The sequence below is a fragment of the Nicotiana tabacum genome, chromosome 14 (assembly GCF_000715075.1).
Source record: "Nicotiana tabacum cultivar K326 chromosome 14, ASM71507v2, whole genome shotgun sequence".
Taxonomy (NCBI): Eukaryota; Viridiplantae; Streptophyta; class Magnoliopsida; order Solanales; family Solanaceae; genus Nicotiana; species Nicotiana tabacum.
This window is the reverse complement of record NC_134093.1, coordinates 3,115,345-3,140,968: the sequence shown is the minus strand read 5'-3', so window position 1 is coordinate 3,140,968 and position 25,624 is coordinate 3,115,345. Positions and strand designations below refer to the sequence as shown.

General features: G+C 34.3%; 2 protein-coding genes across 2 annotated transcripts; one reads left to right on the top strand and one right to left on the bottom strand.

The window, feature by feature from the left end:
- The first annotated feature begins 4,053 nt into the window (after positions 1 to 4,053).
- LOC142168665 (kinesin-like protein KIN-12B) lies at positions 4,054 to 14,339 on the top strand. The gene is made up of 16 exons (XM_075229218.1): positions 4,054 to 4,480; positions 5,061 to 5,198; positions 5,383 to 5,466; positions 5,556 to 5,681; positions 5,781 to 5,840; positions 5,926 to 5,979; positions 6,106 to 6,198; positions 6,968 to 7,063; positions 7,336 to 7,481; positions 8,522 to 8,671; positions 8,771 to 8,900; positions 9,008 to 10,240; positions 10,323 to 10,421; positions 10,504 to 10,656; positions 10,737 to 11,537; positions 13,805 to 14,339. The coding sequence occupies exons 1-16, from the start codon at positions 4,145 to 4,147 to the stop codon at positions 14,114 to 14,116; spliced, it is 4,011 nt and encodes a 1,336-aa protein (XP_075085319.1). The 5' UTR covers positions 4,054 to 4,144; the 3' UTR covers positions 14,117 to 14,339.
- Positions 14,340 to 21,493: 7,154 nt separating this feature from the next.
- Positions 21,494 to 24,983, bottom strand: LOC107827140 (transcription factor bHLH62). Its single transcript, XM_075229217.1, has 8 exons — positions 23,976 to 24,983; positions 23,385 to 23,579; positions 23,106 to 23,171; positions 22,943 to 23,011; positions 22,767 to 22,838; positions 22,461 to 22,673; positions 22,172 to 22,250; positions 21,494 to 22,004 (listed from the first exon to the last, which is right to left on the bottom strand). Exons 1-8 carry the CDS (start codon positions 24,723 to 24,725, stop codon positions 21,967 to 21,969), a joined length of 1,482 nt encoding a protein of 493 aa, XP_075085318.1. The 5' UTR covers positions 24,726 to 24,983; the 3' UTR covers positions 21,494 to 21,966.
- Between the last annotated feature and the right edge of the window lie 641 nt (positions 24,984 to 25,624).

The window sequence follows — 25,624 nt, the reverse complement described above, 5'->3', positions numbered from 1 at the left end:
CCTTCAATTTCAAATCCTTCGAGTTGATGCATGTATATTTGTTCCTCAAGTTCGCCATGTAAGAAAGATGTCTTAACATCAAGTTGTTCTAATTCTAAATCATGCATGGCAATGAAGGCAAGCAAGACATGAATAGAGCTATGTTTAACAACAGGTGAGAAAATATCATTAAAATCAACTCTTTGTACCTGACTATAGCCCTTTGCAACTAATCATGCCTTATACCTCGCATTTTGAACCCCTGAAATGCCATCATTTTTCTTGAAGACCTATTTGCAACCAACAATTCTTTTTCCTGATGGCAGCTTCACAAGAGACCAAGTACCATTCTTGTGGAGAGACTCAATTTCTTCATTCATTGCAATCATCCACTTGGCTGAGTCAGCACCAGAAACTACTTCTGAATATTTTGATGGTTCTCCAATTTCTTTAGTTTCCTGTGCAACTGAAAAAGAAAATACAACATAATCTCCAAACCTTAATGGTTGTTTATCTTCTCTTCTTGGTCTATGTTTGGCTATAGAATACTCCTTTTCTTCTGGTTCAACTTCAGGAGTCTCAACTTCAGGAATTTCAACTTCTGTCTCAACTTCATGAGTTTCAACTGTATTTTGCTCCAAAGTTGATGAGCTTGGCTCAGAAGGAATGCCAATCTCAATCTCCACCTGGTTCTGTGTACTCTTTCCTTTATCTGTATTACAAGAACTAGAAGACTCTTTTCTAGAATGTAACATAGAGGATTCATCAAAGGTTACATCTCTGCTAATTATAAATTTTGGTATCGTGGGATCAGGATACCATAGTCGATATCCTTTCACCCCTGATGCATACCGAAGGAAAATGCACTTTTTAGCCCTTGGCTTTAATTTTCCATCATTTACATGCATGTATGCAGGGCAACCAAATATCTTTAAATCAGAATAATTAGAAGGAGTACCTTACCACATTTCCTCTGGAGTCTTAAAGTTCAAAGGTGCAGAAGGAGCTCGGTTGACAATATAACAAGCTGTAGAGATAACTTCTTCCCAAAAGGCGTTTGTCAACAGAGCATTTGAAATCATGTAACGAGCCCTTTCCAAAAGAGTTCTATTCATCCTTCCTGCCACACCATTTTACTGAGGTGTCATTCTCACAGTACGATGTTGAGCAATTCCTCTATTCTTGCAAAATTCGTTGAATTCATCGTTACAAAATTCCAAGCCATTATCTGTTCTAAGCCGCTTAACCTGTTTTTCTGTTTGCTTCTCAATCAAAACTTTCCATTGTTTGAAATTTAAGAAAATATCACTTTTATTTTTCAGGAAATAAACCCAAACTTTCCTTGAATAATCATCAATGAAAGTTAACATATACCTGGCACCACCTTTTGATGGGGTACGTGAAGGACCCCAAAGATCTGAATGAATGTAATCCAAAGTACCTTTTGTTCTATGAATCGCTAGAGATTTGAAGCTGACTCTTTTTTGCTTCCCGAACACACAATGTTCACAGAACTCCATATTTCCATTACTTTGGCCACATAAGAGACCTCTTTTACTAAGGATGGAAAGACCTTTTTCACTCATATGCCCCAATCGCATATGCCACAATTTGGTGATGTCAGAATCTGATTTATCTGATATTGAAACAGCAGTAGCACCTGTAACAGTAGATCCCAAAAAAGTATACAACGTACCAGATCTGCGTGCTTTCATGATCACAAGAGCACCATGAGAAATTTTCAGAACTCCACCTTCACTTGTGTACTTGCACCCAAGAGATTCTAGAGTACCCAAAGAGATGAGATTTTTTTTCAAGTCAGGAATATGTCTAACATCGGTGAGAGTTCTCACCACACCATCGTGCATTTTAATTCGGACTGTACCTTTTCCATAACTTTGCAGGCAGCAGTGTTGCCCATCAAGACAACTCCACCTCCAATAGATTCATATGTGGTAAATAAATCCTGACAGGAACACATATGATAAGAACAACCCGAATCTAAAATCCACTCATTGTTAGATTTGAAACTATTATTAGTTGCTAAAAAAATAGTTCCCTCGGTCTCATCAGCAGCTACACTTGCTTCGGTAGTGTCAGTATTTTTGTGCTCATTTTTCTTTTCTGTATGCTTTTCTTTGTTTTTCAATTTAAAGCATTCAGAAATAATGTGACCTTTCTTATGACAATATTTGCACATGACATTTCTGTATCTGGATTTTGACCTTGATTTAGGTTTCTCACTACTTGAATCTTTCTTATTGGATCTACTTCTTATGAATAAGCCTTCCCCTTGGTTCCCACTAGTTTCCCCAGTAATATCTCTATCTATTTGTTCTTTTGATTTCAAAATAGATTTGATATCTTTATAAGAGATATTATTATTTCCATAAAGCATAGTATCTCTTATATGTTTAAACGACTGGGGTAAAGAAATAAGCAATAACACACCTTGATCCTTATCTTTGATTTCAGCATCTATGTTACTTAAATCCATAAGAAGAGAATCAAAAGTATCAAGATGAGTAAGTATAGAGGTACCTTCAGCTATACGAAAAGTGTAGAGTTTTTGCTTTAAGTAGAGTCTGTTTTCTACTGTTCTTTTCATATATAGGGTTTTAAGTTTTTCCTATATGCCTTTGGCTGAGCTTTCTGTTGCAACGTCACGCAAAACCTCATTTGAAAGATTTAAAATAATACCTACTTTTGCCTTTTTGTCTATGACGGCAAACTCCTCGTCCGTCATTTTATCCGGCATCTTCTCCTTTCCTTGCAGTGCCAAATCTAAGCCATCCTGAATTAGGATAACTTCCATCTTTAATTGCAACATTCCAAAGTTTGTACTTCGGTCAAATTTCTCAACATGAGACTTTGTTAGAGTCATTTTGGCCGGTTAGATCTGGCTCTGATACCAATTTGTTAGGATCGGGAACCCGTGTAGTGCGAAATTTAGCCAAACAACGGTATAATGACAATAACAAAGACAATGGAAGGTGATAATAACGGCAATTAAAGAATATAAAGAAGACACAAATTTAACGTGATTTGGTCAAGGTGACCTACATCCACAAGCGGAGAGGAGCAATTTCACTATACCAACAAGAGTACAAAAGAGAGTACAAAATTAGAGTAAATACTCTAATTAATCCCAAATACCCCAAGAGAATAACTTCACAAGATCACTCCAAAGAAAGGGTTCACACAAGTGTTTCCCAATAGTCACTCTCTTACAAAATACTCTATAATGAAATAAAGGAGGAGAAAGAAAGACAAGAGTGAAAATCTCTTGAATTGGTGTGTTTGCAAATGAGGAGAAACTCCTCTATTTATAGCAAGAAATCGTTGGCCTAATAATGAATATTATGTCATGACAAATGTCATGAACCACAAATTTGTTATAATGGATATTATGTCATGACAAATGTCATGAAAATTTGGCCATATTACACATATTCTAATAAAGACCTACATATTTATATTTTCTGCTGCTTGAAGTACTAATGATTATAGTGCAGTAAAGAATTCCTCATTATATTTATGCAACTAGTGGAGGAAATAATAAAGAAGAAACTCTTTGAGGCTATTGGTATTTTGCCTTAAGTCAACAATATGCTAATGACCAGTAGAGTATATTTCATTATTGCTAAATCGAATTTACAGAAATCAAGATTAACTAGAAGGACTTATAAATAAGAACACTATTGTCAGAAATGCTATCCCACGATTATAAATAAGAACACTATTGTCATCCATTAAAACTATAACCCATTACCAACAAGCCATTAAGCCACTTTTACGATTCGATTTTCGGTTTCAATTCGATTTTGAACACTCATGCCAAAGAGCACCTTTTCTAAAATTTCCCTCTTTCAAAAAAGAAGCTCTCTTAATTTTTGTCTTCTTCCACTTCTAGATCCAATACATTTTAATTACTTAATAATTATCACTTTTCAAAACCCAAAATTTTAATATTATTCATTTCCGGTTCCATACAACATCTTCAACCGTATGGATCAGAATCAACGGCTTAGATAATTCCCAGCACTTTTTACCTATTTCAAATTCAAATCCCATCATTTCTTCAACGGCTAGTTTCTTTTCTTTTCATTCTCTTCTCTCTTCTCTAACCCTATCCCTAAAATCCACCATTTTTTCTGTACAAGGAATGAAGCACACCGTACAACAACCAAGAAGCACAATCTTAAGGGAGAATCACGAAGCGATGCCGCCGGCGAGTCCAAACCCTAGCTCTACTACGAAGCAGCAGCAGAAATGTCTAACGCCACCGCCGTACCGGAAGAACAAGTCGTCGTCGTCTAAAGAGAATGCTAATCCTAATTCAGATCTGAATTCTTCACCGGCTGTTGTTTGCGGTTTGTTAAAGATGAAAAGTCCGTTGCCGCCTCGGCACCCTAATTCTAATCCTTTGAAGCGTAAGCTCAGTGTTGAATCGGAGAACGGTGCCGCCGTTGCTGCTGGATCTTCTGACTCTGGTGTCAAAGTAATTTCCAGAAAATTAATTGTTCTGACTTTATTGAAAATGTGAATTTCTTTTGGTTGAAAATTAATTGATCCTTGTTGATTTTGATGAAATTTTTATTTAGCTAAATTGTCATTACATCTGATATTTTTTTAATAAATGAATTTTAGTTGATTTTTATGCGAAATGTTGTTTCTGGTGAAGGAATTTCTTGAAAATTAACTGTTTGTTCATGATTTTTTTATTTGATTGAACAGTTTTATCCCTAAATCTGAGGTGAATGTACGAAAAATTGCTCTGACTTTATTGAAAATGTGAATTTCAGTTTGTTTCCTTTTTTTTTTCTTGATTTTTTATTTGTTACTTATGATGAAATTTCGATTAAACTGAATTGTCATCAATTGTGATACTTTATTTTAGTTCAATCTTTTGATATGATGGAAAGATGAATTTTATTAGTTGATAATATTGATTCTGCTGAACATATTTGCTGAAAATTTTACTTTTTTTTTTTTTGTGCGAAGTAGTTTAATCTGAGAGCTTATGGTAGTTATGGTAGGTCCTGGAATGATTTTGTTGCAATGTTTTCCATGAAAATCAGGTTATAGTGAGGATGAGGCCACCAATCAAGGATGAGGAAGAGGGTGAAATTGTTGTCCAGAAGGTCTCTAATGATTCGTTGTCAATATCGGGACATACTTTTACATTTGACTCTATTGCTGACACCCAATCAACACAGGTAAACGTAATGCTTTACTTGTGGAGGAGATCAATTTGATATGTATAGCATAAAAATTGAAAATAAACGGGCTTGATTCTTCCTTGTTTTCTATCTTTGCGCTTGATATATTCGAATTTGATGTGTGCTCGGTGAGGGATACCAGCTAAATGTGATTGGTTCTGCTTTGTTATTGCTCTTTCAGCTAGATATATTTCAGCTCGTGGGAGCTCCTCTTGTTGAAAATTGCCTTGCTGGATTTAACAGCTCAGTATTTGCTTATGGGCAGGTAACTTTAGCCTCATATTATGTGATATGCTAAATATAAACTCTGAATGCTCTATTGTAATTTTTTTGCTGACATGTCCTCTTAATCAGACTGGTAGCGGAAAGACATATACAATATGGGGGCTAGCCAACGCCTTGTTGGAAGGAAACTTGACAAGTGATCAACAAGGCTTAACACCACGTGTTTTCCAACGACTTTTTGAACGAATTCAGGAGGTACATTCTGTTGTGTCTTATTACATGAATTGCTTTTTTCCAGATTTACTGTAGGTTGTATAAATATTGACTGTCATAGTCAATTCATTTTCTTTTCAGGAACAAATCAAACATTCTGACAAGCAGCTCATGTATCAATGTCGATGCTCTTTTCTTGAGGTTAGACAACCTGGCTGATTCCCTTGCAATATGTAAAAGGTCATTACATAACTCTTCTAAGTTCTTTAATTCTCATAACTTGCAGATATACAATGAACAAATCACTGATTTGTTGGATCCCAGTCAGCGAAACCTCCAGGTAGAAGGGACTAACATATAATGATGTATTATTTAGAAGGACACTACACCATATACTGATATTGCATTCATTATCTAATTTCTGAGGAATCCATATTAATAATTGTTAATTGGCTTCACTTTTCAGATTAGGGAAGATGTGAGGACTGGTGTCTATGTTGAAAATTTGACCGAGGAATGTGTTTCTACCATGAAGGATGTGACAAAGCTTTTGATGAAGGTTCAGACTGCAGCCTTTTTTGTTACATTTTATTAGACAGGAGAATAATGCATTCACATCTAGGTTTTTACAGATAAAAGAACCAAGAAACGACAACTGTTGTGCAGTAAATGTTAGCAGTTTGTGAGGTGGCCGCACCACCATTGAAAGATGAGATTACAAAATGGAATTCTGTGAAACCTTATCATGCAATAAATAAGAAACAAAAACCTGTTTAGCTACAGATGTGTGTGGTTTTGATCAAATGCGACTACATTTTTATTCCTCAGTTCCTTGAATATTGAAATGTCCATGTATTTGAAAGAAACTTGATATCTTATCTTCCAGTTTGGAACAATGGGCAGAGCTTGGGGCTTCTCTTACTCCACCCTTTCTCATTATTGCGATTTCCTAAAAGAGGAAGGGCAAAATTCTTAATTTACCTAACTAATGCCCTTGCCTTTGATCCTTGCTGCAGTTTGTTGTTGTCTTTTTGTTGTTCGTTTTCAATGTTATGCTTCACATTAAAAAAGGAGAGGGTAATTTGATTTTTCGTCATCTCTCTTATTTGAAGTTTCTGTCCGGTACCTGTAGTAAAGAAAACCTCTAGGTTTCAACCTGTGTATTTGTTAAGTAGAGTCAGTTATGTAGCAAGTGATATCTGAGATAAGTGTCAAATTGTCTCATATGTATTTTTCTTCTACTTCTTTTACTTGTATTTTGGGAGTAGCCTTATGAAAATGGCCTGATGTACTTAGAGGAAGCTAATAGAACTTGTTGAATATTACAGGGCTTGTCAAACAGGAGAACTGGCGCTACTAGTATAAATGCTGAGAGTTCACGATCTCACAGTGTATTTACTTGTGTTGTTGAATCACGATGCAAGGTAATAGCTTCTTGTGTCCTTGTGACTATCATCTGATTTGTAACGATCCTATAGACCTTTTACGATTCTTTATTACAATAAATCTAATCTCTATTAAAAATACCAACGACTAAATTATGCATGGTCTGTTCTTTGTCATTTTTTATTGTAAAGAAATTTTACATATTGAGGTGTCTGTGACGGTGCATGGAAAAACTTGCTATGATAGTCGTCTGTTGTATTTGAGATTTGAAAATGTTTGCTGTTGGTCTAATATAAAATTTTATTTTCAGAGGATGGCCGATGGCTTAAGTTGCCTGAAGTCGAGTAGGATAAATCTCGTAGATCTTGCCGGGTCAGAAAGGCAAAAGCTAACTGGTGCAGCTGGAGAACGCCTGAAGGAAGCTGGGAACATCAATCGCTCTCTGTCACAGCTGGGGTATGTTCTTAAGTTGAACAAATTCTCTGTGGTTTGGCTGTCAAAAACACACATTTCATATTTCTCATTAGCTAATTGAATGAAGAAGCAAGGAACTTGGTCCATTTAAAGATGTAACAAACTTTATGCCTTGGCACCATAGGAAAATTTCCTTTATCTTTTGGTTAAAGAAGAGGCAGCACCATTGAATTGATCCATCCAGGGATCCTTTTGTCTTTATCCTTTTGTCTTTCTGGTAGTTGTTTGCTTTCCTGGTGCGATTATGTACATTGTTGACAGGGAAAAGACTTAGTCTTTAATCTGCAAGCAGAGGCAGAGCCAGGATTTCAACCTTATGGGTTCTAGGTTTTGGAATGCCGACTTCGTGTGTTAGTGACAGGGTTCTAAATTTAATATTTGTATATGTTTAGTAATTTTTTTAATACAAAAATATTGTTTGAATAAAAGCTACTGGGTTCGGCCACTAGGTTCGGCCGAACCCACAACTTGGCTTTTGCCTCTGCCCCTGTCTGCAAGTGAAAGACATTCTTCGAAAAGGGGTTGCGAGAAAAATCCGTGTCTGATTGTAGCTTCCTGGAATCTGGACATTTGAGACCTTTTATCAATGAAGATGGGCAGGATCCTCTAGAAGCGAGTGCATGAGATATTCATTGATGTCAGAGAGTGTTGCCAGTAAATGATATAAATCTTATCAAATCGCAAATTGTGTGTAACAGAGTGGGTGCCTGACTGATTGTTACTGTTTTTTCCTCCTATAGCTAGAAGTCATTATGAGACTGACTTTAGGTTGACTATTTCTGTTCCTTTCTATCTCCTGCCAAAGTTATACAGCATAGCATGAACACTGTTTCCTTTATTTGTAGAATAGCAACATAGTGAAATAAGAAGCTTCCTTTTTATGTAAGAGTTTTCAAGAATTACTATTCTTGCCTTACGTAGGGTGTCAAATTTGTAACTTTTCATCTTTTACTTCTGTCTTTTTGTTTTAGGTTAAATTTTTCACATTTGGTTCTGATTACACTTTTTTTTGATATCTACAGGAACTTGATAAACATTCTAGCAGAAGTTTCCCAAACAGGAAAGCATCGGCACATTCCCTATAGAGATTCCAAGTTGACATTTTTGTTGCAGGAATCTCTTGGTGGAAATGCAAAACTTGCAATGATATGTGCCATTTCTCCAGTCCAGAGGTAGAGTCAGGACGTACTTTCCTTATTTGTATTTCATTCTCGTAAAGTTTACATTTCAATTTATTTCACTTTATTTTATTGTTCTTCTTGGTAATGCAGTTGTAAGAGCGAGACTTTCAGTACCCTGAGATTTGCCCAGCGCGCAAAGGCAATCAAGAATAAGGCAGTTGTCAATGAGGAAATGCAGGATGATGTAAATGTCCTGAGGGAAGTTATACGACAGTTAAAGGCAAACACTTAAATCCTTTTCTTGTTAATATCTATCTTAACGATTGGCGTATTCCTTGCTTATGCGTCTTGGTTGAATGAATGCCTTATTTTCCTTCCTCTTTACAGGATGAGCTGATAAGAGTGAAGGCCAATGGCTCTCAAGCAGATCAAAATGGAAATTATTCATCAGGGTGGAATGCGCGTAGAAGCTTAAATCTTTTGAAATTCAGCCTCAACCGTCCAATAGACGGTGATGGTGACACAGAAATGGAAATTGTTGAGGAAGCCGAACTATTAGGTCTCTTACCAGAAGGAAGTAAAGAGGTTGGAATCTTGCGAAAAACTCTTTCCAAGAGTCCCTTGGTTGTTGCTCCTGAAGGACATAGCGAGGAAAAGGAGAACACATGCAAGAGAGAGGAAAGTTCCGAGGATACAGACGTTACCATGGAGGAAGAGGTATCTGAACAAGTCCAACCTGAAAACAAAGTTATTGATTGTGCTGGGGTGAAGAACTTGGATAATTGTTCCATGGCTGGAGAATCAATTCATCAAAGTTGCGAAGAAGAAAATGTTGAGGCCGATTTGAAGAAATCCATGTCGAAGAGGCTTGATAGTGATCTTTCTCGAGAGCCTATTGAAGTAGAGTGTCTTCCATCGCTGGCCATTAATTTTCTCAATCAAGGAGTAAACAGGGAACTGGTAGAAGAAACAGCCTCAGAGCAATGTGAAGACTACAGTGAAAGAACTCCTGAAAACTTTTCTAAATGCTCGGAGGGTGATGCAGCTTGTACGGACCTTAGCATAGTTACAAATGATAAATCTCCTCTTTTAAAGTCTCCCACTCCAAGTGTTTCGCCAAGAGTTAATAGCAGTAGGAAAAGTCTTAGGACATCATCGATGCTGAGTGCTTCTCAGAAGGATCTTAGAGAGAGTAAGTTGGACGCACCACATTTGTCCTTTGCAAAGCCTTCTAACAGTATTTGTTTGAACTCTCAACCTAATCAGAGAAGTAAAAGTTGTTTCACGTCGACTGAGCATTTGGCTGCTAGTCTACATAGGGGACTTGAAATTATAAGTAATTGCCAAAGTACATCTTTGAAGCGGTCCTCATTCAGATTTTCTTGCAAACCTGCTGATATTAGAGCAATTATACCAGTTGCTAAAGTGGATGTGGTGGTCCAAACAAGTATTAGAGATTCAATATTTTTGTGCGGTAAATGTAAGGGAAGAAACTCCCAGCAGGAGCTTAAAGATGCCAACAATGATTCAAACATGCAGTTGGTACCAGTTGATGGATCACAGTTGGTAACTGCTGATGGATCACAGTCCTGCGAAAAGTTCAAGATTCAAGTACCCAAAGTAAGTTTGAAGATTTTATGAATTTTTGGCTTATGTAATCAGTAAAGTACTTATTCATGTGCAATATTTTCTTTGTTTACAGGCAGTAGAAAAAGTATTGGCAGGAGCAATACGGAGAGAGATGGCACTGGAAGAAATATGTGTCAAGCAAACTTCTGAGATCATGCAACTCAACCGCTTGGTAGGTTTGATTGGTCCATTGTGCAACTTTCTACTTTCATTATTTCCTTCTGATCTTTAACATGTCTTGCAACCAATGGCAGATTCAACAATACAAACATGAGCGAGAATGCAACGCCATTATTGGCCAAACACGGGAGGATAAGATTGTTCGCCTTGAGAGCTTAATGGATGGAATCCTACCAACAGACGAGTTCATGGAGGATGAACTGTTATCACTCACTCATGAGCATAAGGTATGTATCTGACTTGAACTTTGTCTATTGATATCTACAATTTCTCCTCCTGCCATGCATATCTAACTCATGATTTTCAGCTTCTGAAGGAGAAATATGAAAATCATCCAGAAATTTTAAGTGCAAAAATTGAATTAACAAGAGTTCAAGATGAACTGGAACGGTATCGTAACTTCTTTGACTTAGGTGAGAGGGATGTTTTGCTGGAGGAGATTCAGGATTTGAGAAGCCAACTCCAGTTTTATGTAGATTTTTCACCAAAGTCATCCAAGAAAGGAAGTTCACCTCTGCAATTAGCTTATCCATCTGAGTCAAGTGAGCCTTTGCCTTTATCCACTATTCCAGAGTCAACTGAGGAGAGTGCTGAACAGAGACTTGAAAGGGAGAGGATTCAATGGACCGAAACAGAAAGTAAGTGGATTTCTCTTGTAGAAGAATTGAGGTTAGACTTAGAAGCTAGCCGCAGCATGGCAGAAAAGCATAAACAAGAACTAGATTTGGAGAAGAAGTGCTCGGAAGAGCTAAAAGAAGCAATGCAGATGGCAATGCAGGGGCATGCGCGCATGCTTGAACAGTATGCTGAACTCGAGGAGAAACACATGCAATTGCTTATCAGGCATAGGAAGATCCAAGATGGTGTAGAGGATGTCAAGAAAGCAGCTGCAAAGGCAGGAGTCAGGGGTGCTGAATCCAAATTTATCAATGCTCTTGCTGCAGAAGTTTCAGCTCTAAAAGTCGAACGGGAAAAGGAGAGGCAGATTTTTAGGGATGAAAATAAGGGGCTTCAAGCCCAACTGAGGGATACTGCTGAAGCTGTACAAGCGGCTGGTGAATTGCTTGTGCGGCTTAAAGATGCAGAAGAAGCTATTGCAGCCGCTGAGGTGAGTTTTTGGAATCATTCGTTTCCTAGTTGCACTTTATTTTATCAGCATGTATTTTCCCATCATTGCAGCAACGGAGCTTGCTTTCCAGGTCGTTTACAGTCAACTACTCATTATGCTACTAATTATCTACATAAAGAGTCTCGCGTTTTGAATGCTTTTGCCTAAATGTATCCCTGTAATTTAAGGCTTGAAATGTAGGTGAGGGTAACGAGTATTTGAACTAACCGCATTGCAAACAGGGTTAGACATACAGAGAGGTCCTGCTTTTGTCTTGTAAACAAGGAAACATTTCTTATAATCAATCTTACTGCTTTCTTCCCATAATAAGGAAAATTTTCGTATTGTCTCATCTGAACAGATGCCACTCTTCCTCTTTCTTCAGATTTTGGCATGCTAATTTGACTTTTTACTATGCCACGTAATCTGTGACCAATGTCACATCTTATTGAATGACGTGTCAAGTGTAGTATTAATTTGTTTGTCTAGTCAATTTTTCCTTTCAAAGTATAAATAAGCTAAGAACATAAAAAAGGGAATTAAAGGAGGATCCATATAGGTGATACCAGCTAGTTGGGATTAGTTTAGTTGTTTTTAAACTTACTCTAGGAGTTTCTGTAGTCTAGTTAGAGATGTAGAGAACCCCTAAGCATTTCAAATAGATCAGGATTGTTAGAGAGTTGAACTAAAGTTGATAGATAGTATATCGATAAGTACAGTGGGATCATATTAAACAAAGAGTATGCTATTATTTTAGAATTAACCAATTTGATGAATTACTACTAAAGATTGTGACATCCCACACTTCTAGTCAAACTAGTGCTAATTTTAGAGGACTGCCAATTGTTCTTTAAAGACAATTATTTTGTATTAAAATGAATTAGGGCCCAAACAGGGCAAAACAGAGATGATTCATATTAAAACAAAGAGTACGCTATTTTTTTTTGAATTAACCAATTTGATGAATTACTACTAAAGATTGTGACATCCCACACTTCTAGTCAAACTAGTGCTAATTTTAGAGGACTGCCAACTGTTCTTTAAAGACAATTATTTTGTATTAAAATGAATTAGAGCCCAAACAGGGCAAAATGAATGCAGATGATTCATAAGGCGATCCCAACTAGCTCTATTTATTTTATTATACGCACACGTGTATTTAAAGTTTAGTATTTTAATACACACATATTACCCTTCTTCATTTACATTTCTACACAGGATACATGATTTTCTTGAGCTGACATCATGTTTTTGTACTGTGACTACTTGTAAATACCAACATTTCAGAAGAAGTTTATGTGTCCTTTTTGTTTTTTCTTTTCCTTTATGCTGCATATGTTAGATCTACATTTGTAGGAATTTTTTTGTTAAGATTATGCATGAGAAAATGCTCTAAACTTTTTCAATTAATGCATAAGTCATAACTTGACATTTTCATCCGATTATATATAGTATTTTGTATTGTTTGATCTCTTATTAGCTCTTTTTTACAGTATTTTATATCTTTCCTTGTTTTTCTTGAAAGCTTTACAGCTATGTCGGATAAGCACTTGGATCTATTTTATGTTTGATTACTTGGTACTCCAGAAGGAAGTGTCTGCTCATTGACAGTGAATTATATAGTGCATCCACTGATGTGGAGATTGACTATGTTAGCTTGAGCTATTGGTGTGTCAAACAGCACATTGTTGTGAATTTTCTAGATGGCAAATATTTTGAACCTTGCTTTTCATATAATGTATCATGTAATATGTGAATTTTCTATTTTATGTTTGATTACTTGGTACTCCAGAAGGAAGTGTCTGCTCATTGACAGTGAATTATATAGTGCATCCACTGATGTGGAGATTGACTATGTTAGCTTGAGCTATTGGTGTGTCAAACAGCACATTGTTGTGAATTTTCTAGATGGCAAATATTTTGAACCTTGCTTTTCATATAATGTATCATGTAATATGTGAATTTTCTATTTTATGTTTGATTACTTGGTACTCCAGAAGGAAGTGTCTGCTCATTGACAGTGAATTATATAGTGCATCCACTGATGTGGAGATTGACTATGTTAGCTTGAGCTATTGGTGTGTCAAACAGCACATTGTTGTGAATTTTCTAGATGGCAAATATTTTGAACCTTGCTTTTCATATAATGTATCATGTAATATTGGAGCAGCTTATAGCGCCATTATTTGGTTGCGCTGAAGCACGCTACTATTGCTTGGATATCTACTTTTGGCCAGAGTTCTCTAATAAGTTTTAATGTTATGCAGAAACGAGCCATTGAAGCAGAGCAAGAAGCTAACGCGGCTTACAAACAGATTGATAAACTGAAGAAGAAACATGAAAAGGAGATCTACAATTTGAACAAGTTACTCGAAAAATCATTTCAACCTAAAGAAGAAAGATCAGAAGCCCTATATGATAATTCCGCGACAGCAACATATGAAGTAGGGGAGATGAATAATGGAGGTGATAAGCAGCGGACAGAAGAATTCGAGTCAAATTACAATAGAGAAGAGGATTTAACAAATTTAGGAGAGCCCTCTTCTTGGTTCTCAGGATATGATAGGTGCAACATATAAACTAGGAAATGTTTGATGTAAAGGTGGTGTGTTGTATGTACCATAATAGTGTTATTTTATATGGTTTTTGGAAAGGTGTAGCTTTTTTCCCTTCAAATTTCAATGATAGGAAGTGTCTCACCAATTCTGAAATGAACAACTCATTGAATCAATCAAGCTCTTTGTATCCAATTTCTAAAATTGCCCAATGGGAATGGAAAAAAAAATGATTGGTTTTGCCCAAGCTCTTGTTCTTTCTTTTTAATTTCAGATATCAACATGCTCTGGCATACTACTAGTGACTAATTTGGACTTGGTACAAGTGTTGGATTCAAGCCTCCAACAAAGGTATATTTCAATCTCTATCAAGGTTTCTACAATTTTATTAAGGATTCATACCTTGTACATATTTATCCTGTTTTCAATGGATGCATCAAGGAAAATGAGAATCAAGCATTTTTTATTCATTTATCCTTACAAGACCATATTTCTACAGAACATATAAAACTATATGTTAATGTAGGTGTTGGAATGCGGTACTTTAACGTCTCAATCCCAAACAAGTTGAGATCAGAGATATGAATCCTCACATCCTCACTTAAGCTCAACTCATATCAACACCATACCAGGTACGTAATGTGGTTAAGTGAGATTATATATATATTTTTTTTTTTGGAAAATTTGGATTGTGCATTAATCCCTCCGTTTCAATTTAGATGTAGTTTGACTTGGCACGGAGTTTGAGAAAAATAAAAAAAGATTTTTAAAACTTGTGATCTTAAAAGTTTAAGAGGTAAAAACTTTATGGGGTCATGACATTTGTGTGCTATAAAATCTTCTCATTAAGGGTAAAATGGGTAAAATTAAGAATTTAAAGGTTAATAATAATGTGTCATTCTTTTTACGGACTAAAAAGGAATGTGTGTCATCTAAATTGAGACAGATAGAGTATTTTGGATAAGGTAGGACCCAGAAGTTGAGACAATAGGAACTGTAGAAATATCCCAAGAAGGAACATGGATGTTTATTTAGTAGCTTAGATCATTTATTTGCTTGGTTTTGGTGTCAAGTGGATAGGGGGCAATCTTCAAGTGGCTCAGACTAGTATGCCACTGCATTTTTGTGTAAGTATTGAAAGCCAAGAACAGACAGTCCATTAGTACTTTGGAAAACTTTGGCAGTTTTGTTTGATGTTGTAGCCTATCCTGTCAAGGAACCATTAAACAAGTAGCTTGTGGGATTGTCTTCTCTGACATGTAACTCTCCCTACTTGTGGACCATTTCCTCTCTTTTTTGACACTTCTTTTTCAGTCAATTACAAAAGATAGGAAAAGATACCATGTAGGTTCATACCCTAGCCATATGTTAACCATGGAATTGAGATGTGGATCCCATTATTTTCTTTTTTTATAACAATGTTTTCTGAGTTCCAATATGGAACTAGGACTTCAAGTTTATGAGTTTAAATTTGTGATCGAATTAAAGCTCGTTTTAATTATTGGGTTCGCAATTCAATGAATTTCGTAATAAAGTATACGATCCAAGCAAAATACAGGATTCACCAAACCCTTACTAAGCTCCACCCTGTTTGCAGTAACTTGGGCATGACTCCCCTATTCTATTGGGTAGATGCTATTTCACATCAATAAATGTATCAAATAACTCTGTTAATCAAGACTCAAATAGATAGAAAGAAATCACCTTCTAAGATTTTTTTCAATTTTTTTTTTTTTTTTGAGAAACCTGTTACAATTTGGGCGCTCTCATTTTGCCAATCTGATACCTAAAAAGAAAAAAAGGAAAGGTTAAAGGCGTTTGTTGTTCCCATCTCAAGAACAGGTTCAGTTTACCGAGTTGTTTGAGCACAAGAGCATGAATATCGTTACAAAGAGTTGAGGGATATTACTCCCCATGAGAACTTACTACAAATTATACCTTTTTAACCCATCTATGAAACTTTAAAATTATCCAAGAATTTGACATATATCCATATTTCTCATTTATTATAGGAAGGGATAGACACCTCCTTTAAAGAAAAATCAATGGGGCAAATGGTGATGAAAATGACATGTAAATGAAACCTACCATTTTGATCACGAAAGGGAAATGGAACAGTAACATGGGGCAAGTTTTGCTTCTCTTTGTGGTCCATTAAAGATACATTGTTTAGTAACTACGATATCTCATTTGGCCCAATGAGAGAAACAAATCTTTGCAAAAGAAAATTGAAATTTAAAAGAAAGAGACTGTTTTTCTGTGGCTACAATATTTTTCTTATTTCCAATTTACCAAATAGGAAGAAAAAAATACTGTCTACTTTCTGCATCATGTATCCAAATGAAGTCAAATTAGATATAGGTATCATGGCATTTGGCCTCAGGGCTCGAGCCTAATGGTACGAGCGTAGCGCATAATGTGTAGGTTAAACTTACGTTACGGATCTCGAACCCTGGCATATACAAAATTTCAGCTGCTATTTAAGTGAAGAAAGGTAGAAGAGTGATCTATTATCAAATATGTCTAGAACCGTGTGACACTGGCCATTGAGATTTTTCAGTAGTTATTTAGAACAGAAAAATAAAAAGATGTAGGTATGGCATTATTTATTCAGATTCTCCTATCTTTTTTTTATCTTTGATTATTACATGATTTACAAAATCGAACTCAATAATGACATTGTCAATGGCGTACTAATGTCTTGTTAGAGTAAGATATGCTTTAAAGATTAGTAATATATGCTTCAATAAATTAATCTTAAGCAAGATTACTTTGACAGGACGCAAATCTTTGCTATAATCCAAATCTATGTACCTCTTGATATAGACATTAAGTAGAAATCTTGAGATATTCTTTAGAGATTACAATTGATTGATGAAATGAGAGTAAAAGATCTAGTTGGTGAAAGCAAAATGATGGGGCTAGTTATTCAATCTTCACAATCACAACCTGCCTTTTCTTCTCACTTGGAATCCAGAGGCGATTCTAGAAGGTAACTTATGGATTCGAAGTTTTAAACCCGGTAATGGATTATGAAATTCATTAAATATGTATAAACTTTAAATTTTGAAATTAAGTTATTAGTATTTGAAGTCGTCGTTGCGGAATTCAAAACTCATAAAGTTCAAATTCTGAAATCGAAAAAAATCACAATAATTCTATTTCTGAACAGTTTAGGGGATCTAAAACCCTGCTAAGGTGAAGTATATAGTTGAAAATTCGACTATAGGTCAGGATAGTTAGTTCTTTTCCTGCATACCAACCGATATCAGAGAAAATTTGCTGCTTAAATTGAAAGAAAGAGACATAAAGTGAATGGAAGGTATGATATATACAGCATGATGTTGAAGATTGACAGCCTGGTAATTGGACCCCTCTTCCAACCACACAACAAGGATTTGATAATCCAAAGTACTATAATTTGAGTTGTTTAATTAACTTACTAATTATATAGGGATTAAAATACACAAATTATTCTAAGATAGAAAATAGTACAAAGAATTATATAAGGTGTCAAAAAATTGTTATGAGCTGAATGAAAATTCAAGAATTGTTTTTGTAGAGACCCTCACTCTTTGCTTCAAGTAAATCACTCTATACTCTCTCACGGTCGAGTAATCTCGTTTTGGTCGCAATTGATGAAGTCTTTTATATTCTTACCGTGCCCGATCAAGGTACAACTATTGTAGCATAATGTACAACACTTGCAGATTGAGTCAGTTCTAAAATTTAAATTTTATGAGCTCATATTTACAATTATACCACATCCCATCTAATTTAATGAATTCAACATTAATTATTTATATATTTAAAATAGTTTTTAGGCAAAAATATAGGGTACGAGCGAAAGCTACCCCTAACCTTTACACTGAATAAGCCCCCGCTTGCCGCCTGAACTTAGTATGCTAATGTCACTACTTAATTTCCCCAAGATACCACTACCCTATCTGGAAAATCAAGGAATCCCAATACAGATATCGAACGTCCGATTAAACAATTAAAAAATAAATAATTGGTTGATCAATAATCTCAACTATCCCAAAAGAAAATAACATATTCAATCAATCTCCCTCAAACTATCCCTTTCATTAGTGGACCCTAATTGTTCGTTATGTCCGGAGTTAATTATGGAAATGCTATGATTAAGCATCTCTTCATGCAGTCAAAATCCTATCATTCTTTCTTCTTCTTTTTTTCCTCTAATGATTTTAAAAGGTTTGGTATAATCAAAGTGATTTAACAAATAACAATATTTCTAATTCACCAAACCAAGTTGACTTTTTTAAGGACTAGTAAATGGAAGATTCATGTATCTTCTCTACAAGTATGATTTTTAACTTGTTTGAAAACTAGAAAAAAGGTTGCATATTTCATAAGAAATACTCTCTCCGTTTCAATTTATGTGAATTTATTTGACTGGGCACGGAGTTTAAGAAAAGAGAGAAGACTTTTGAACTTGTGGTGTAAAATGAGGTAAATATATTTTTTGTGGCTATAAATTATTGTATAAAAGTAAATTGTTTCCAAATAAGGAAAGGGTCATTCTTTTTGGCACAAAATAAAAAAGAAATAGGTTCATATAAATTGAAACTGAGGGAGTATATTTAATTTTGATAATCTTAATTAAAGGGCATTTGTATACACTAATCTTTATCTCTCCTTAAACGTCAAATATTTTAAAAGTAATAAAGGGCTTGCTCTTAGAAAAACGTCAAATATTTTAAAAGTAATAAAGGGCTTGCTCTTAGAAAAACGTCAAATATTTTAAAACAAATGCATTATACGACGAATTTTTGGGATCGGAAAGAATATAAGTGATCAAATAAAAGTATTATATATATAGTATAAAAAATCAATTACAAAAATTCAAATCAAATAAATTTTAGAACAGCCTCCAAAAACAAGTTATGGCTGCAGATATTTTTTTGTTAGTGTTTATAAGATGTGGGATTTAGCTGACAAAAATCAATTACAAAAATTCAAATCAAAAGTTTTAACTTTCCTTATCCTCATGGCTTCTTCTTAAAGCAATCTGTACACATCTGAACTCCACTAGTTTTATCTTCCTTTTTACGTACTAAGTTTTCAAGTTATCCATTTCTATCTGTTTTTTCTTAAATAAATTATTTCTCCACCCGTTTCAAATTTATGAGATGATTGACTCTTGATCTTAAATATGTTATAGATATTTATATAGCTATAAATAGAGGTGGGCTTAGGATTTAAAAGTGGCGGGGTATCACTATTGAATAAAAAATTAAACAAATGCTAGAGTAAAATCAAACTTAGGCAGCACATTAAAAGTCAAGTTATGCCGCCTAAATGTTATTTAGGTTATATACATATATATACATACATTTTTTCTGAATTTATATAGGGTTTGACCCCTACCCTAAAGGTAGGTCCGCCTCGGGCTATAAATTATTTTATTAAAAGCAAAGTAGAAAATTAAAATTAAAATTATTTATAAATAAAAAATTACGAGAAGAAAGTATGATACATAAATGGTGAAAAATAAGGTTATGTCTCCCTTTACTTATTCCATTGTTTGTCTTCTAAGCAGAAAGGACTTTAGGAAAAGTCATCTGATTCCTTAGCCAAGTCAGAGCTTCACCATTGCCAACCTGGTTTTACAATGTTGTTTCTTCTTTTATTTTTTCTTCTTTTTTTTTGGTAATTTATTTTATTATTATTATTATTATTATTATTGTTGTTGTTGTTTCTTTAGGGTGGAAGAGGGTATATCGAGGTTCTTCTTCACTTAATATCAATTAAAGCATGCGATTCATACGGTTATACTAAATGCGATTTTGATTCATGTTATCTCAATTATAAAGTTTTTCACACTTCAAAAAAAAAACATTTAATAGCCTGTATTTATCAAAATTATCATTTATTTATTTTTTAAAACTTAATTAAAATCCACTAATTGGAGCAGGGTGAAGTTAAAAAAAAAAGTACTCCATCTTCCAATTTTATATGTCTGACTTATAAGAAGTAATTCGACTAATCTTTAAAGCTAAAATGAATAAGATCAACTCATTACTTTTATATTAAAATTTTAATATTCAAAAACTATATAAAAATGTTATAAGTTGCAACTTCTCATGTTAATTTGATGAAAAAATACATCCTAAAATGATGGTCTAAGTTCACATAGTATAAATCTCGAAAAGCAAAAAATACCACATAAATTGGTATAAATTAAGTAATAAACATTTTTGTTTTTATAAACATCATAAAACAATTATAATATAGAATGAAAATCATAAAAGTGGGAATTCAAATTCCAACAAACCCCAAAAAAAATTAGAAGTGTGGAAACACTATAGATCCTCTTAACTTGGGAGAGATTTTTTTCAAAAAAAAATATTAAAAAAATCAAACAAATCCCCCAAAAAAATTACTAGAAGTTACTTTTGATGGATAGCAAATTTTGATCAAAATAATCTAAGGTGTGAACAAATTAGTAGTGGTTTGTTTAATCTCTTAAAAGTAAGGAACTTTGGATTCCAGCTCAATTGCACTAACAAAACATCATTCTTAATCAAAACAACTGGACTTAACAGACACTATTGTCCCCACTAACAGCTGTTTTGTAATGAGAATCCAATCCTTCCCTCAACTCACGCTATTTAAGGTTTTAAATCATTTTTATTTATTTTGACCCCACTTTCCCTTAGCTTTCTGATTATGACATCCCTTTAAAAACTAAAAACTAAAAACATAAGTAGAATAACTACTTCTGCATTTATCATTTTACCCCTCAATATACAATGATATGAAGTCAAATTCCTAGATTCAATTCTCTTCCCACCATTTGCACAAATTATAGAGATTATAAAGATAAAAACAGTAAATAGAAAAAAATGATTTTACTGATTTAACTATGTTCTTTTTTCTAGTTTCTAGAATAAAGCTGACTACATTTCCGATTTTTGATTGTGGGTTGTCTGGGGTGAGATCATCTTCCATCTAAGAGGTGGAGAGTTCGAGTCATCCCAAGCGTAAAGTGGAGAGTTCTTGGAGATATGTAGCCGATTGTCTATTGAAAAACAGTCTCTCTATCCCATGGTAGGGTAAAATCTGCGTACAAAATTATTCTCCTCAAACCCCACTAATGAGTAGTGGTTGTTGTAACCTTTGGTGAGCAGCGTCAAAGTAGACGGTACCAAATAAAATTAATAAACATGTACGCCAACTGATTCAAACACCACCATCATAAATAAATAAAAAATTATACCAAAGGTTTATCAAATAGTAAGTTCCAATGACAAAGAGAGACGTGCAAGTTATAGCTTGGATAAGTAAGGCAAATGACAATGTCCATGCATTCAACACTCGCCGCAATTGGCGCAGAATTTATGTGTAAAAGACAATTTTCAAGAAAGCTACCAACAATAATATAAATAAGGAAATAAAATACAAGTAACAAATTTGTCTTCAATGAATTAGTAATAAAAAATTAGAATGGTAAGAAATATGTAAAAAAGTACATATCCATCTTCATCAACTCTCCTAACATACTTTCTTACCAATGAAACTAAAAGTCTATTTTACAAGTGCAAATCTTGGTAGAGTTCTCACAACACCATAAAGGTGTATGATAATTGCCTCTCCAATTTTGGTAGTAAGAATTCCATATAGGAAAAGAAAAAATAGTAGTTATAATAATAATAATCAGAATCAGCCAAATTAATCACTAAATAGATCAAGAATTGGAAGAGAGAAAAAATCTCTTCTTTTTTACTTCTTCTTTCATCCAAATTTGCTCTGAATAAGTCTGAATTGCCAATTGTCTCTCTATGTACAGAAGCCTCTCTCATTTGGGGCCTCAAATAAATGCAACAATTTTTACCAACTGGCCCTTTTGGTCATAGCTCAACTTTCATTTGTGAAGTAGGAACATTACCTGCATTCATAAGGAAAAATGTTACGCTTCTTTCTAAAAGATAACTGCAAGTAACCGTTCATAACATGTGAGATTAGTGACATAGAATATAAAGTAGCTACCTCAGTATATATAAGTTAAATCCTTACTAAATTACTAACTTTGTACAAAGAGACAACTTTACTAACCAGGATAACTCTGGTTTTGATTTTGGCCAAAGCCCATTTGGACAACACTATTGAGATCATCCTCAAAGAATGTGGGGACCTGAAAAACCAATTTAAACCACCCTTGTTAGCAAACTAGTAAAACAAGTGAAGTTTCATCTAGAATTGTACAATTCTTAATAATTTCTAAATAACTCCGAATCCCTGAAAATGTTGTCGTACTCGTGTTGGATATACGATCCATCAGGGTGCGGCAACATTTTTAGAGGATCCGGGTAACATAAACATGTTCAATGGAATTCTTGATTACCTGAGGGGTAGGTTCAACATAACCATCTAGAGAAGGCAATTGCATAATTGAATTTCTAGCCAAATTACTATTCAAGGAGTTTATTGGAAATGGAAACTCTGTTCCTTTATGAAAGTTTTGTCCTGGCTGAGATTGAAATCCATAAGGAAATGCTTGTGCTGAGGATTCGGACGGATACATGTTTTGTGCCAATGATCCCCTAGATTGAAATATCTGAAAAATAGACACAAAATTCATAAACTCAAGATTCATTTTTTTTTTTGCTTTATTAGCGAAAAATAGTACTATAGGTTTTAATTAACTTACATCCTTGGAAAGAAGAGCTTCCATGTTAATGTCCATTCTTGGATTCACAGTAGCTAACTTCATTGAAAGGAACTACAATATGACATTAAACAAGTATAAGAATTCAGTAAATCTTGCTTTAACTTTTAACTAATGGAATTTGAATTTCATAAGACTAGTAGTAAATTTTTTTTTACCTCAACTTGGCGTTGAAGTGATTGTACATAGTTAATTATCTCATCAAGCATCACAGCTTTTCCAGTCACCTATAGTAAAATTTTCAATTTCCCACATCAGAATTCTGAATTTTTTTAGCAGAGCAAAAAAAAGAAAATTTTCAAAAAAAAAAAAGGGTAGTACCTTATTGCAGCCAGGTACAAGATCTTGTAAAAGCTTCATTCTTTCACTTATTTTCTCTCTTCTCACCTGTTAAATTGAAGGATATGTCAGAGAATATAACTGGGAAAAAATGGAAAAACATGAAATTTGAGGAATTGGAATATATGTTGCCGACTCCTCCAAAAATGCTGTCGCGACTGTATTAAATTCTCAAAAATCATACTTTTTGAGGATTCGACACGCAAAAGGCAATATTTTTTGGAAGATCCGAGCAACATAAAAATTGGAATTTTTTCATACTCTTTCAGCTAAACTATGTGCATCTGTGGCCTGTCCCCTTCTAGCTCTCACATGAATATAATCCTTGGGTGGCTCTGGAACAGCTTTTTCTTCTTCTTTTTTAGCTGCTTTTTCCTCTTCTTTTGCTTTATCATTTCCATTATTTTCCTCAGACTTGCTTCTTTTAGCATTTGATTCATTTTTCTCTAATGAAACCTGCAGAAAGTATACAAAGTAAAAAAACAAATTGTTACTACAAAATATACCAATTATGGTTAGTTAGAATTCCAAGCAGCAACAACAATAATAATAACAAATCCAGTGTGATCATACAAGTGGGGTTTGGGTAGCTAGTGTACACGCAGACTTTAACTCACCCAATGGCGTAGCAAGAAAATTTAATTTGAACACCTTTTGCAGATAGGTTATGCAAGAGTGTTCAAAGTCTATTTTTAATTAATAACAAGTAATATTTTATACTATACATAGTATAATATTTTGGCGAAGAAAGCAGGGATATTACTCTCGTCTCAGAAAAAATAAAAGAAAGGAGCAACAACAACAATCAAACAAATCAAAAAGCCGAAGCTAAAATACAAAACTAACACTTACATTAGCATTCTTGGATTTTCCCTTGGAAATTGATTTCCTTTTTCTTGAATTGGTATCATTTTCACCAACTGGGATCTGCTCAGAAACTGAAGAATTTTCCCGCGAATCTCCTAATTCTGAGTTTTTTGGAGCTAAATTCACATCTTTGAATTCTTGAATTTGAGATCCAGATGAGAGTTTGATAGACTGATTGCTTGAAACTCTTGAAAGTTTTCCATTTTCCAAATTTTGTTGTGCTACAATTTGTCTGTTGTGTTGCAACATTTCAGCTTCATTAAAACTCTTGAAAGTTTTATTAGCAAAACAAGAAAATCTTGCTGCTCTTTCAGCAAATCCAGGATCAGCACTAAACTGTGGCAATTGACTATGTGACAAATTGCCCCTCATAGAAAGATTTAATTTTGGTGGAGAATTTAATGGAGTACTATAACAAGAATTGTTAGTACTACTATTAATCATATTGGAATTTGGTGACAATTCTCTTGAATTGCAAATACTACCTAGTCTACCAATTAATTCCCTAAGTACAAAATTGTCACCACTACTATTATTTGTACTAACATTTGGAATATTGGCATTAGATGTAACAGGAGATGATACCATAGAACTTAATGCAGACTCAAATGGATCAGAATTTTCCCAATTGGGATTAAAAAAACAATTTTGAAGTTGCTCATTTTCTTGAATTCCAATTCCATAGTTGCCCATTGTAGTGTTACTATCATTAATGAACAAATTTCCCTTCTCCATTGGGAAAACAAGAAAAGAAAAAGGGCAGGAATTTTCTTGAGAAAATGGGGACTAGAGCGAATGTTTATGTTACTAAATATAGAAGAAACAGGAGTAGAAAATGAAGTTAGAAGCTAAGGGGAGAAAAGGTGATTGTGATAATGACTTTGCTCTTTGAATTCACTTAAAATGAGAAGGTTATGATCATTGAGATAAAGAGGTGAAAGGAAAGGAAAGGAAAAGAGAAACAGAGAGAATGGAAGAAGAAAATGAGGAAAGTGAGACAGAAAAAATAGGAGGAAAGTAAAGAGGAAGCAAGAGGAAAGATAAAGAAAATGGACATGTCTGTTTGACCTTTTCCTAATAGCTGGTGGGGGTTGGGGATGGGGTGGGGTGGGGGTTAGGGGTATGGGGGTAAGTAGGAGGATGGTTGCCGGGCCTTAAACGTCAAACTAGATGATGTTTCCTTTCTTGTGGAAATAAATGGAAAATTATAGATAGATAAGTGGAGTAATTTTCATAATAACAGTGTCAGAGTTAATTTACACCTACTTCATCTATTTTATTAATTATCTGTTATATTGCATCAAAAGTATTGATGGATTCTATCCGTCAAAATGTAGATAAGAAATGATCTAACGGTTTTTGTATCTTTTAGGATTAAACATTGATTTCTTATGATATTAAGATGTTTCGGATCGTTAAGTTTAAAAAGTTCAAAAAACGCAAACTTACTAAGGAGCTTGAATATAATTTCGGAGATATATAAGATTATAAATCATAGACGGTATCTTTTCATGGCCTTTTTCCTCTAAAAATGTCTTTTTCCTCATTTAGATGCTAACTATTGATAGATAGTATGTATTTCAAACATATAAATAATATTGAATTTGTTTTTCTTGTTCCTTGGTATTTATTTC

Bases quoted from the DNA above. Each gene is read 5' to 3' on its own strand.
- LOC107827140 (XM_075229217.1), bottom strand. From the start codon at position 24,725: ATGGAGAAGGGAAATTTGTTCATTAATGATAGTAACACTACAATGGGC. The intron at 22,839-22,942 runs GTAAAAAAAAAT...GTCATATTGTAG, and splicing joins CACTTCAACGCCAAGTTGAG to TTCCTTTCAATGAAGTTAGC. The intron at 22,251-22,460 runs GTAATCAAGAAT...TTGGTTTTTCAG, and splicing joins ATGTTGAACCTACCCCTCAG to GTCCCCACATTCTTTGAGGA.
- LOC142168665 (XM_075229218.1), top strand. From the start codon at position 4,145: ATGAAGCACACCGTACAACAACCAAGAAGCACAATCTTAAGGGAGAAT. The intron at 6,199-6,967 runs GTTCAGACTGCA...TGAATATTACAG, and splicing joins TGACAAAGCTTTTGATGAAG to GGCTTGTCAAACAGGAGAAC. The intron at 10,241-10,322 runs GTAAGTTTGAAG...CTTTGTTTACAG, and splicing joins TCAAGATTCAAGTACCCAAA to GCAGTAGAAAAAGTATTGGC.